Source organism: Microcebus murinus, chromosome 28, assembly GCF_040939455.1.
Source record: "Microcebus murinus isolate Inina chromosome 28, M.murinus_Inina_mat1.0, whole genome shotgun sequence".
Taxonomy (NCBI): domain Eukaryota; kingdom Metazoa; phylum Chordata; class Mammalia; order Primates; family Cheirogaleidae; genus Microcebus; species Microcebus murinus.
The window spans coordinates 11476605-11490305 of NC_134131.1; the positions used below are offsets into that span (position 1 = coordinate 11476605).

General features: G+C 39.6%; 1 protein-coding gene across 1 annotated transcript in view; it reads left to right on the forward strand.

The window, feature by feature from the left end:
- Positions 1-9109, forward strand: part of ARL8B (ARF like GTPase 8B) — a 29625-nt gene extending 20516 nt beyond the window's left edge. Inside the window, 5 exon segments of the mRNA XM_012761160.3 lie at positions 1534-1607; positions 2012-2105; positions 4680-4747; positions 5017-5087; positions 8956-9109. Coding sequence (XP_012616614.3) covers positions 1534-1607; positions 2012-2105; positions 4680-4747; positions 5017-5087; positions 8956-9005 — 357 coding nt within the window. The 3' untranslated portion in view covers positions 9006-9109.
- The last annotated feature ends 4592 nt before the right edge of the window (positions 9110-13701 follow it).

The following is a 13701-nucleotide window of genomic DNA, read 5'->3' on the forward strand; positions in this document are numbered from 1 at the left end:
AACTTATAATATTTACACTGAAAAGGATTTTACAAAAATAATAAAACTTAGTACATGGTTTGGCAGAGTATTTGGGATTTAGATATTCCTAGGAAATAAAGATTCCATCTTTAGAGTATTTGGAATGTGGTATTACATTATTTCATGAATAATATTTTATATTGAAAGGCAATACTTTACTATTTAAAATTTTGGTAGTTTAGTATTATTTTTGGGGCAGCAAATTCTGTAACCTAGTTTTTCCTTTCTTTACTACTAAGTCCTAAAATTGAAAGTATAAGATAGGAAAAAGTTAACTAGTTGTTTCACAGAATTTTATTTTTAGAATGAGTTAGACAGATTGATTGATTGATTGGTTGATTGATTGATTTGAGACAGTCTGGCTTTGTTGCCCAGGCTAGAGTGAGTGCCGTGGCGTCAGCCTCGCTCACAGCAACCTCCAACTTCTGGGCTCAAGCGATCCTCCTGCCTCAGCCTCCCCAGTAGCTGGGACTACAGGCATGTGCCACCTTGCCTGGCTAATTTTTTCCTATATATATTAGTTGGTCAATTAATTTCTTTCTATTTATAGTAGAGACAGGGTCTTGCTCTTGCTCAGGCTGGTTTCGAACTCCTGACCTTAAGCAATCCTCCCGCCTCAGCCTCCCAGAGTGTTAGGATTACAGGTGTGAGCCACCGCGCCGGGCCAAGTTTGACAGATTTAAATCGTAGATTGTTATACTGTTTATTAGGGGCAATATTTTAGCATTTTTGTTTTGTTTTGTTTTTGGTTACCTATTTCATGGAAGTTTACTTCTCTGACCTGAGACCTAATGGCCATTTTTTTGCCCAGTTGTGGCTCACAGAAGCTGTTCACCAAACTCTTTCTGTGTGGCTCCTCTGCTAAAGCTTGTAATTTAGTCATGGTATGTCTATGCTTGTTATCGGAGTCTGTAGTTAAATTAGAAGCCTCATGCAGCTCAGTACCATGACTTGAGACATTTATGTAGCCCAGTGCTCAGTGTGTGCCCAGCACGAATAGGCATAATAATAAAATTATTTTGGACAGTGGCTTTCAACGGGTAAAATAGTCTTATATAAGAAAAACACAGTAGGAATCTTAGGTATTTATTTACAGGATAATTTTAAAGATTAGGTATTAACGTATACCAAATCAGACAAGTAAAATTTAACAGATTCTGAACTGTTCTTTTCTGTCTTGGCATTTAAATCTGGATGCTGCATGGTTCTGTAGATTTTAAAAGTGTTATCTTAGACATATATTTTCAATATTAACCAGTAGGTTAACAAAGAAAGTATTGCAGATAATCCACATCTTTGCTCAAGCAGAATTTTAGATCTAGTGTAAACATATTAAATACAAACTTCAAGTTTAGGAGTGGCAGCAAAAATTCTCAGATCAAAAGATTGAACCCAAGTTTTATTGTAGAAATGAATATATTTCCTGATCTTTCATCCTTTCTTCTGCTACTTCCTCTTTCAATGAATTATTTGAAATATCTTCATTAAGAATTGTTTTGTCTTGATTTAAAGATCTGGGACATAGGAGGACAACCCCGATTTCGAAGCATGTGGGAACGGTATTGCAGAGGAGTCAACGCTATTGTGTAAGGTTTTTTTTTGTTTGTTTTAAATCAATTTAGGCTTCAAAGAAGAAAGTTGTTTTTAGTACTTCCAAAGGCTCAGTTTTTATCTCAGGCAGTAAAAATCTTTCTTAGCTAATATCTTGGTGTAATTCCATTAACATGGGGTTAAAATAATTAGAGAATGAGAACTTTATTTATATTTTTTCTTTATACAGCTAAGAACTAAATGTTTTACTATCATGTATTAGCCCCTAGGAATAGTCTAGTTAAACGTGTTTATTTATGAGTGCTGTACCTTTCTTTATCCAGGACTTAGTTTATTTTGATTAACAATTTCAATAAAAAATCTGTAATCCTAATTGTCAATCATCAAGGCATATAGAGAAAGGCATGTTGAAATCATTTTATTTTTATTTTTTTTTAAGTTACATGATAGATGCCGCAGACCGTGAAAAGATAGAAGCCTCCCGAAATGAGCTGCATAATCTTCTAGATAAACCACAGTTACAAGGAATTCCAGTAAGTATGGAATACTTGTTATTTTACATTTGCAGTTATACAATTATAGTAATTGCGTTTGAAATCAGTAAGGAAGGCTAACGTTCACCGAGTATCTGCCCTATACTGGGCTTTGTGCTGTTTATGGATTTCTTAATCAGATAATTTACTAAACCAGCTTGCAGCAGGGACAGCGCTCAGCCCTAGGGATATGGTGATGAACAGAAATCAGTAGAAACATACTCAGTGCTGTCTTGCAGCGCTGGTAAATGCTAGGAAGAAAGGAGCAAGAGGCTGTGAGGATTAAGTTAGAAGGGAGATTGGATACAGTTTGGGAAGAAGGAAGGATTGTCTGAGGAAGCGATGCTTGAGCTGAGATCTGAGGGATGTGATGGTTGGAGGGGAAGAGAGTTCCAGGCAAAGCCCTTTGGGAAGGAGGAGGAAGCGGGGCGCTGAGAGAAGTCCAGTCTTCTAGAGCACAGAGCAGAGCGGGGAGGGTGGGTAGAGTGGGGCCTGCCACGCGGCAGGTGGGACGCCAGAGGAGGCCCTGCCTGGGCAGAACTGAGTGTGAAGCCAAGGAAGTGTTTTAAATGATCAGATTATGATTTGAATAGGTGGTTCTGATTACAGTTTAAGAAGGGATTGAAGTGATCAAGAGAAACCATGAGGGGGATGGTTGGGTTCTTAGTTGCAAGCAGTAGGAAGGAATTCATTGACAGGATATTGGTTGGCTCCCCGAGTCTGGGAAGGCTGCAGAAAACCAGGCTCAGAAAATAGACTGGGGCCGGGCGCGGTCAGGAGTTGGAAACCAGCCCGAGCAAGAGTGAGACCCCCGTCTCTATTAAAAATAGAAAGAAATTAATTGGCCAACTAAAAAAATACATATAGAAGAAATTAGAAATACATATAGAAAAAATTAGCCGGGCGAGGTGGCACATGCCTGTAGTCCGAGCTACTCGGGAGGCTGACGCAGGAAAATTGTTTGAGCCCAGTAGTTTGAGGTTGCTGTGAGCTAGACTGACGCCATGGGACTCTAGCCCAAGCAACAGAGTGAGACTCTGTCTCAAAAAAAAAGAAAAGAAAATAGGCTGAAAGGAGGGCAGCTAAGCAGCTGCCAGGATCCCATGTGAACTTACACCGTAGAGTAAGTCTGGTGACCATGTGCAGTTTCTGAACTCAGTAGGCACAGTTGCTCTAACTGCATGTGTTCCAGCTGATGCTGGTCCCCTGTCACATGGGTTCTCTCTCCTTGCTTTCTTGCATCATTGGTTCTGCATTAAAGTATCAGTTGATCCTAAATTGTGTATCAAAGGAAAGCTGGGAAAGAAATTATGCTTTATAAGCAAGTAACTTTATTGCGAGGAAGGTGCATATAGTTGGAGATGGATGCCAGGCAATGGCAAAAATGACAGCTAATCACAGATAACTAAGGTTTTTTTTTTTTTTTGAGACAGAGTCTCACTCTAGTCCTGAGTAGAGTGCCATGGCATCAGGCGATCCTCCTGCCTCAGCCTCCCGAGTAGCTGGGACTACAGGCATGAGCCACCATGCTAGGCTCATTTTTTCTGTGTGTATATATATATATATATATATATTAGTTGGCCAATTGATTTCTATTTTTTAATAGTAGAGACGGGGTCTCGCTCAGGCTGGTTTTGAACTCCTGACCTTGAGCAATCTGCCCGCCTCGGCCTCCCAGAGTGCTAGGATTACAGGCGTGAGCCACTGCACCTGGCCAGGGTCTTACTCTTGCTCAGGCTGGTATTGACCTCCTGAGCTCAAGCAATCCTCCTGCCTCAGCCTCCGAGAGTGCTAGGATTACAGGCATGAGCCACTGTGCTCGGCCTGACCAAGTTGTATGATTAGAAAATTAGCCAGGTACAGATTAAGAATCAGGAGTGATGGAAATAAATGTGGAGAGGGGTAAGAGTCGAGGAAGGGAAGACAAGCTGACCAAAGGCATGGCACTAAGGTTCGGCTCTTGGCTCTCTGGCGCTTTGTATTGTAGTCTTACTAACCTTCCCCTGGGAGCTCCCAGCATCCTTGGTTGTCTGTGCCTCTGCCATCACCCCTTTGTCATTTGTGCAGAATTGAAATAAGAGTCTAGGCCTATGAGGGGTATTGGTTAAAGTGTCCGGAGTCAGGGCGGGAAGGAGGTATTAAGTGAAAGAAATAGGTATGACAAAGATGTAGTGTGTACTTTGTTAGGATGGATCAAAGATACAAACTTTGATTTAGAGTATGGATGATATCAAATGAGTTATACATACTGATATACCTTGCTTTCCATAGAGCAGAAAGGATATTGTATGTAGGAAATTGAGAAGGCTGTCTCAGTTTTGTTTTTTTTTCAAAGCACATCTAACAATCAGATGATAAAATTTATTTCCAGAGTTTATGACTGCTATGATCATCCTGATGCCTACAGTCAGCCATTGTCTTAGGATACTGATAAACTAATTTACATGTTCACGTGACTAATGGCTGACAGAAAAAACAACCCCACCCTTGGTTGTTAAGGTCATATTTGTATTTTGTTAATGATATACAGGTTGAGTATCCCTGATCTGAAATTAATATTTTTTCTTTTTGAAGGTGCTAGTACTTGGAAACAAGAGAGATCTTCCTAATGCCTTGGATGAGAAACAGCTAATTGAAAAAATGTATGTCTTAAGAATGAACAATGCTATTTTTAAAATTTAGTTCTAAATTACACTATTTTGTCCACTTGTTAACATTATTCAGTAATGATTGTTAGCCATGTTTTTGGTAGATAAACGTAGCCTACCAGAGAAGTGACTCCCTAAAATTTTAGTAGTAGTAGTATAATGATTTCTTCATTATAGTAATAACAAATAAAATTGAGCAGTGAACGATAAGTATGACAACTGTTCTAAGCACAAACTTACTCTCTTAATTCTGCTTCTTATAGGAATCTGTCTGCTATTCAGGACAGAGAAATTTGCTGCTATTCAATTTCTTGCAAAGAAAAGGATAATATAGGTAAGAAATGACTGTAATTTTGAAACAAATGGGCGTCACTGGAAGGAATGGCTAATGCTTCTCCATTTCTGATTAAATGACTTCCTTTAGAGGGTACTGTCGCTTTTGCCTGAGGAAAAAGAATAGGCAGACATTATACTTTTTGACAACAAATACAGTAAGTGCTTACTTAACACAACTTTAAGTGAAATGGCATACAGCAATTTCTTGAATAACATTATTTTGTTCAATGTTGTTTCATTATAATGTTGATGAGGAAAAAAATTCGTTTTGTTATGCATCATTTCACTTAAGTCTCAGTTTCCAAGAACCTATTGACGACATTAAGTGAGGACTTACTATATAACATCCTGAATCTTCTCTATGCTATTTAAAGAAGGAAATGGAATAAAGCCATAAAATTAAACATTAGGTGATACAAATTTATTGTATTAATTTTTTGTGTGAGCTAGTATCCAACTGTGCTTTATAACAAAATGACATTTTGGAAATAAGACTTTATAAAAATTGGTCTACTGGCACTGTAACAATTTTTCATTTATTGAACCAGTGTATTACTATAATATGTTAGCACTTTATTGGAAGTACAAGCCAAAAACACCGTTTATTTAATGTCTGTATTAATGTCTTAGAACTGCCTCAACAAAGCACCACAAACTAGGTGGCTTAAAGCAGCAGAAACTTAATCTCTGCAGTTCAGGAGGCTAGAAGTCCAAAATCAAGGTGTCAGCAGGGCGCGCTTTCTGCGAGGGCTCTAGGAGGGGACGGGCCTTGCCCCTTTCTAGCCTGTGGCGGTTGCCAGGTGGCAGTGCTTGGTTTGCATTGATAGACGCAGCACCCCAGTCTCTGCCGCACACTCACACGTCACGTGGCTTTCTCCCCGTGTGTCTCGGTGTGAGTATGTTATCTTTTTATCCTTAAGGACACAAGTCATTAGATTAGGGCCACTCCAGTATGACCTTATCTTAACTAATAACTTTGCAGAGATCCTATTTCCAAATAAAGCCATATTCTGAGGTTCTGGATAGACATGAATTTTTAGGGGGGACTAGACAATCCAGTATGGTGTCCTTAAAAAATAAGTATGTGTGACTCAACTGTAGTCTCTTAATTAATTTGATGAGGGATTATTTAATACATGAAAGTATATTGGAATAAAATGTTATAAATTGTACCAAAATAGGATGTTTACAAAGTTTTTCTGATATTTTTTGTTTTAGCCTTTATTCAATATGTATTGGTTTTTATTATACTTAACTTTTTAAAAGTTAATTCTAATCTATCCCCCTCTAGTTCACTTTACCCCCAAACGTGCTCTCATGAGCTCAAAGTGTTGACAGTCATTTTGGCTCATTCTGGCATCCTGTAAAGATCATCCAAAGCAGTCCAAGCCCTAGTAACTATTGATGGACACACGTTTTCCTCTGTTAAGCAGATAGAATAAGTTACATCGAGAGCATTTATTTAGCTTGGAAACAGTCTCTTCAAGCACTTACGGTTACTTAGACATTATTTAAAATTTTTTTTCTACATGGGGATAGGAGGACGCTTGTTAGATGCCCACATCAGAGCATTTATTTCTACCTCGCTGGTTCTCAGTGGAAGTTTTCCCCCAAGGAGACATTTGGCTGTTTCTGAAGACCTTTTTGGTTGTCATAACTAGGCGGGTAATGCGAGGATCTGGTGGGTAGAGATCAGAGATGTTAAAACATCCTACAGCCTCCACAGCAAAGACTTATCTAGGACAAAAAGTCAGTAATGGCGAGTGTTTTACACTAACCATAATTTTTAGTATGTTGTGCTGTTTTGTTTTCTCTAGTACTTCCTAAAAGAGAAAAAAAAAGCTTTAGAAGGGAGGAAAAAATCTTTTATATTGTTACTAGCTGGATACTTTCCTGAAAAAAATCTCTTGAGCTCATTTGTGTAAGAAATTGTAGAGTTGTCGAGAAGAACTTTTGCTATTGGAGGCTGATCTTCATAGTTTGCTACATAGCTGTAGTCACCAGGTTGCTGATTTTAGAACTCATGGTTCGCTTAAAGTGTTACCAAGCCCAAGGAAATGGATCCACTCTAACAAGATTAAAACAAAAACTTTGTAAATCAGAATGCCTATTTATTTGGAGCAAGATATAGAAATACAACTAACAGTTGAGTAGAGTAGACTTCCTGGGCAATGAAGTTAGAATACCTTTTTTTTTTTTTTTTTGAGACAGAGTCTCACTCTGTTGCCCAGGCTAGAGTGAGTGCCGTGGCGTCAGCCTAGCTCACAGCAACCTCAATCTCCTGGGCTCAAGCAATCCTGCTGCCTCAGCCTCCCGACTAGCTGGGACTACAGGCATGCGCCACCAAGCCCGGCTCATTTTTTCTATATGTATTAGTTGGCCAATTAATTTCTTTCTATTTATAGTAGAGACGGGGTCTGGCTCTTGCTCAGGCTGGTTTCGAACTCCTGACCTCGAGCAATCTGCCTGCCTCGGCCTCCCAGAGTGCTAGGATGACAGGCGTGAGCCACCAGAATACCCTTCTCGATTTCAGCTTTTACAACATGCTTTCGTGCCATATTTATGAATTTACTAAATTGCTCCAAGAAGTATTTCACAGCACATGGGTTGTATATTACACTTCTAGTTTCCTAATGTGGTACATGAACTGCCTTCATTTCATTAGTAATATATCCTCAAACTACTCATAGAACAGATTACTTCTACGAAGATGATCTTTTTAAAGATGCTCATATCTGTGACCTTTTTGTCACGGAGGGTTACTTTTTCTTCATCTGAGTATCTTATTTCTATTCTGCCTTTAAAAAAAAAAAATTAGAGACAGGGTGTTGCTCTATTGCCCAGGCTGGAGTGCATTGGTAGAATAGCTCACTGCAGCCTTGAACTCCTAGGTTCAAGCGATCCTCTTGCCTCAGCCTCCGGAGTAGCTGGGACTACAGGCATGTGCCACCATGCCTGGCTAATTTTTTTGTTTTTATTATTTTTTTAGATATGGGGTCTTGATATGTTGCCCAGGCTGGTCTTCAATTCCTGGCCTCAAGCAGTCCTCCAGCTTTGGCCTCCCAGGCCTGAGCTGCCACACACCCTTTCCTATTCTTGTTGTGATAGTCAGCCCCTGTATCGCTTCGTATTGGCAGTCCTCCAGATTTCCTCTGTTGCCATTGCTAGCATATTAAAATAAGCTAACATAACCTGCTTAAAATTCTGTAGTAATTTCCTGTTGTCTTGAAAATAAAGTCCAAACTTCTAAACATTTAAGAATGGCAGGCCGGGCATGGTGCCTCACGCCTACCATCCTAGCACTCTGGATTCAGTCAAAGGCCGCATTTAAGGAGGCCACATGTAGCTTTTAGGCCTCGAGTTCCCCACCTTTGAATGCTGCATAATATTTTACAGAGCACAGGAAAGGCCTTCACCCCAGCGCAGGAAAGAAGCTTCATGCTTTTCTTGATTCTTTTGCTGGGAATTCTGTGCTGCAGCCCCTAAACCCAAATGGTTACTGTGTCTTTTCTATCATACTTCAACGCTCCTTGAGGGTAGAGGCGGGTTCTCCCATATTTTTGCATTCCTGGCAGTTTGCATGCGGTACCTGATCTTACAGGCCATGCATAAAAGGTGGCACCAGCTGTCCTTTACAGATTTTAATTTTTAAATCAAAGACTCTTTAGTCTCTGATAAGTCCTCGTATTATGCTCTTTAAGTTTAGTTAACAGAGAATGATAGTATAGGTGCAGAAAAGCAGAAGCGGGTAGGCGTAGCATTTGCCTTGTGAATCAGCTGCATTTAAATATTGTCTCTGATGTTTATTTTTGTAACTGTGTTATCTGAACACCTTTCCTTTCTTCTCCCCAATGCCTCATCTTTAGATATCACACTTCAGTGGCTTATTCAACATTCAAAATCTAGAAGAAGCTGAAGCATCTCCTGAAGTCTTCCAGTCCTTCTTGGCTATAATCCTAGAATTATTGTCCGTTCCTCTGAAGTACTTCCCAGAATACGGTCCTTCCTACACCCAAGAAATTGCCTTTTTCAGAGTTTATTTCTCATGTGCACTGCTGAAGATGTGTGTCCCTAATCCTTCATAAAGAATCAGCTAGAGTTGTCATGATAAAGTCAGCACACACAAAGAGGCTTCTTACACATACTTGTCTTAAACAGTGTGTGGAGCTTTTTTTAAAAAAAAAAAAAGAAAAAACAAAACACACTCAACCATCTTAAATCAAGAAAATTGCATATTTGTGTTCTGGTCTTTCTGGGCCAGATTTTTATATTGGTTTTCAGTAAATGTCTATCTATAATATTTCATTATAGAGTTCAGTAGCTTAATATTGATACTGACTTGATACAGCATGAAGTTTCTAGTGCCACACGCAGTATTTAGAAAACCTTTAAGCCTGACTCATGTGGGACATAAACAATATGTTTATCTTATCTCACAAATGCATGTGAAATGTATAATTACACCTTAGGAATTCAAACATGGTCTGCAAAGAATGAGCAGAGGCACCAGATCAGTGTCGTGGGTTCTCTACACTGGTGAGATTCTACCTGACGAATTTTTACAACATTCTGCTTTCTGAGAATTCTTCATCACCAGATAGCTTTTGGGGACATGGGAGGAACTGAAGCATGCTGTTTTGTATCTGTCCAGATCATTACTTCTATCTTTTATTTTATTTTTTCTCCTGGTTCAACATAACTTTTTTAAGGGGTTGGGAATTAAAGATTTTCTCAAAAGCTTTCATGAATTTAGAGCATTCCAGCCAACATAATAAAACCTGTTGAGAATGTCAGACTTTGTTCAAACACCTGTTTGTTCTTTCTGTCTCCAGTCATTAACAGTGCTGCTGCATGACTCTCTAACTCTTGACTTTTTATATCCAGTCTTAAAGTTGACTTTCAGCACAAAAGATACTTATAAACAAAGAAAAGTTCTTATTTTTCTCTCGTTGATGTAAGGGTTGGCACTCTTTTGACTGGTGCCATTAGACATCTTGATTATTGTGACAACTCTAGACCTGCCTGCTTTATCTAATGTAATCATGCGCAATGTCTACAGGTTGTTTAATAATCAGTCTCACAGAGAACTGAGGAACTGATGCTGTTGTTTTGCTTCTATGATACAGAGATGTGTCAAAAAACTTAAAACGGACATGTTTTGTAGGTTAGTGATCTCCATATACATAAAGGGACATATTAATACTGGTTCACTTGTAAATTATTATTCACATAGACCACTGTAGTAGATAAAATTCTCTGGTATAACTGCTTATGTGTTGCCTCACACTGTGTGTGATTTTGTTTCTTTTGTTAAGCAGCACTTAGGTAGACAGTGCATTTCCGGACGTGTTGAGCACTCAGAGTGTAGTCGACAGTAAGTTCTTTTAATGGATACCAGTTTTAATTTATAGACAGCCATGGCCTTAAAATATTCAAAAACTGCACTGTGTTGCACAGACACTACTTGTTTTTTCTCCATTCATATTTTTATGAGTAGAATCTGGGCTTTTAAAGTTCTCTTCTTATTCTTTGAAGCATGTTGCATACTTCCCAGATGGGACGGATGGTTCCGTAAATGAAGGGATATTTGAATTTGCTACTGTCGGTCAGCATCACTGATGGTCACGGTGAACCATTACAAAGAATGTGGCAACTTGCTTGTGCCTGAAAGAAGTTGGAACTAGAATGTGTGACTGACTCTTGGGGACTGCATAGGTTTGTTAATTGACCTAGAGCGAACCCTTAATGTGTTTGCGTGTCTGTTCATTGCTTTCAACATTTCAAGACATCCAAACGCTACTACCAACATGTTCCTGTGCATTAACCTCTGCATGTGAAAACTTAACAGTTACTGAACTTTGTAAATACGTGAATTTTTTATTTAGGTGGATGCATTTTTTGTCTGTTTACTGCTCTTCTCAGCTTTATTCAATAAACTTGCATTTTGAGGGTTGTATTGACAATTTTAACTTAAAATGTGCATCATGATGGAATGTGCAGACTTCTTTGGAAGGGCTTAGACAGTTACCATGAGGAAGGTCCATAGACCATGTGCTAGAGAGAAATCAGCTCAGCCCTCAAAAAATTGGGTCTGTGGGCTAGTTAAAATAGAAATAAACTTTTAAAATATCCACAGGATTGATATTGTGATTTTTTTGTGTGTGGTGGGGGGTGGAGGGAGGTGCTACTATTTGTAAACTGTCATGATTCACCAAATTAGGACTTTAAAGGGGCAAGAGCTAGTAGAGCATTTTATAATCAAGTTTAAAAAATCAAACCAATATCCCATTAATAAACTGAAATTGCAAGACACCCCTACTTACTGACTTCAGTTCAGAATGAAAATATTTTAAATACTAAACATGCTGGTTTTCTCACAAAGGCACATTTTTAGGAGAAAACATTTGGCCCATTTCGCTAGTATAGTATCTTCTGTACTATAAAATAAGTCAGTATTTATCTAGTGAAAGCTACTGGAGAAATGATTTTATTATAAAATAAAATTTTTATTTAGAAAAGTTCAGGCCGGGCGCTGTGGCTCACACCTGTAATCCTAGCTCTCTGGGAGGCCGAGGCGGGCGGATTGCTCGAGGTCAGGAGTTCGAAACCAGCCTGAGCAAGAGCGAGACCTTGTCTCTAAATAGAAAGAAATTAATTGGCCAAGTAATATATATAGAAAAAATTAGCCGGGCGTGGTGGCACATGCCTGTAGTCCCAGCTACTCAGGAGGCTGAGGCAGGAGGATCGCTTGAGCCCAGGAGGTTGAGGTTGCTGTGAGCTAGGCTGATGCCATGGCACTCACTCTAGCCTGGGCAACAAAGCAAGACTCTGTCTCAAAAAAACCAAAAAACAAGAAAAGTTCAGTTGGCTTTTTCTCTGTATCTACACTATTCTCTACAGCCAACTTTCATTGGCTAATTGGATGTATGATTTAGTATTTCTGTCCCTAGGATATCACATTTAAACTTATTCACCAGAGCCATTTAGTCAAGCCATCATTTTGGTCCCCTTCTTAGCCCTCTGCCAGAGGAGGAGGGTGTTTGGGTTGGGGGAGCAGGGGACATTGAGGATACATGTTTAGCTTAATTCTAAGTTTGTACATTCAAAAATTGAGACTTCTAAAATGAGTCCCTGTTATTCTGTCAAATCGGGTGTATTGGACCATGTCTGCTTTTGTGGACATTATCTTTTGACTGAGGAACTAATTGCCTTGTCTATTCACTCCATATAGGATTGAGTTACACTGAAACCCAAAGGGCCTGGCAGGTTGAGAACTCCAGTGGAAGCTTAAATGTAGCGAGCGGGCACCATAACTGTACCCACCAGTTGGCCAGGTGGTTTAAAAGTGTGCCACCACCGGGGTACCACTGTGTTTGGTGTTTCACGTTATTTTCATTTTGTTACAGACTTTTAAGGCCATCTCCTTAACAATGTGTATACCAGTGAAGATATTTGAAAAGGAGGACAGCAAAGGCTAACAGACTTCCCTTAAATTTGCTGCTCTGTAAGTGAGCAAGCTCACTGCAGGTGTTTCCTGTTGGTTGGTAGATATCCTCCATGTCAATTTCTGTTTCAGATTCAGCTTTTAATAAAAATGAATACTTCTTGTCCTTGCTGCCTGTTGAGTGTTTCGGGAACCCGAAGCAGGTCGTCGACATGCTAGAGGAACTGCAATGGGAAGTTTCTTAATTTAAGCAAGAGCAGTAATGAAGAGGGGCCGGGCAAGGTGGCTCACACCTCACACTCTGGGAGGCCGAGGCAGGAGGATCGGTCAAGGTCAGGAGTTCGAAACCACTCTGAGCAAGAGCGAGACCCCGTCTCTACTAAAAATAGAAATTAATTGGACAACTAAAATATATAGAAAAAATTAGCCAGGCATGGTGGCACATGCCTGTAGTCCCAGCTGCTCGGGAGGCTGAGGCAGGAGGATTGCTTGAGCCCAGGAGTTGGAGGTTGCTGTGAGCTAGGCTGATGCTATGGCACTCTAGCCCGGGCAACAGAGCAAGACTCTGTCTCAAAAAAAAAAAAAAAAAAAAAAAAAAAAAATTTCTAAAATAATTTCTCCCACTAATAGCTGATTCTAAGAGCCTAGAGATTTGATTGGTCGTGAAACAAGCAACTATATAAATGCCCACCTTTCCTCATGAATGTGTTAATAATGTTGCATGTTCCTTTCACTTAAAGTAATCCCAAAATACAGAAATATTTAATTTTTTTTTTAGAGACAGTCTAGCTCTGTCACCTGGGCTAGAGTGTACTGGCATCATTGTAGCTCACTGCAACCTCAAACTCCTGGGCTCAAGGAATCCTCCTGCCTCAGCCTCCCGAGGAGCTGGGACCACAGGCGAGCACCACTGCACCAGGCTAATTTTTTTTTTCTTTCTATTTTTAGTAGAGCGGGGGTCTCCCTTTTGCTCAGGCTGGTCTCAAACTCCTGAGCTCAAGTGATCCACCTCCCAGAGTGCTAGGATTACAGGGGTGAGCCACCTTTGCCTGGCCAATATTTACATTTTATAACTTTAAATTTTAACATACTGAAGGCTGGAGCTTGCGGACGTTTTACAAAATGATACAGTAACTTACATTTTGTTTGAAGGAAACGCTGTTAAAAC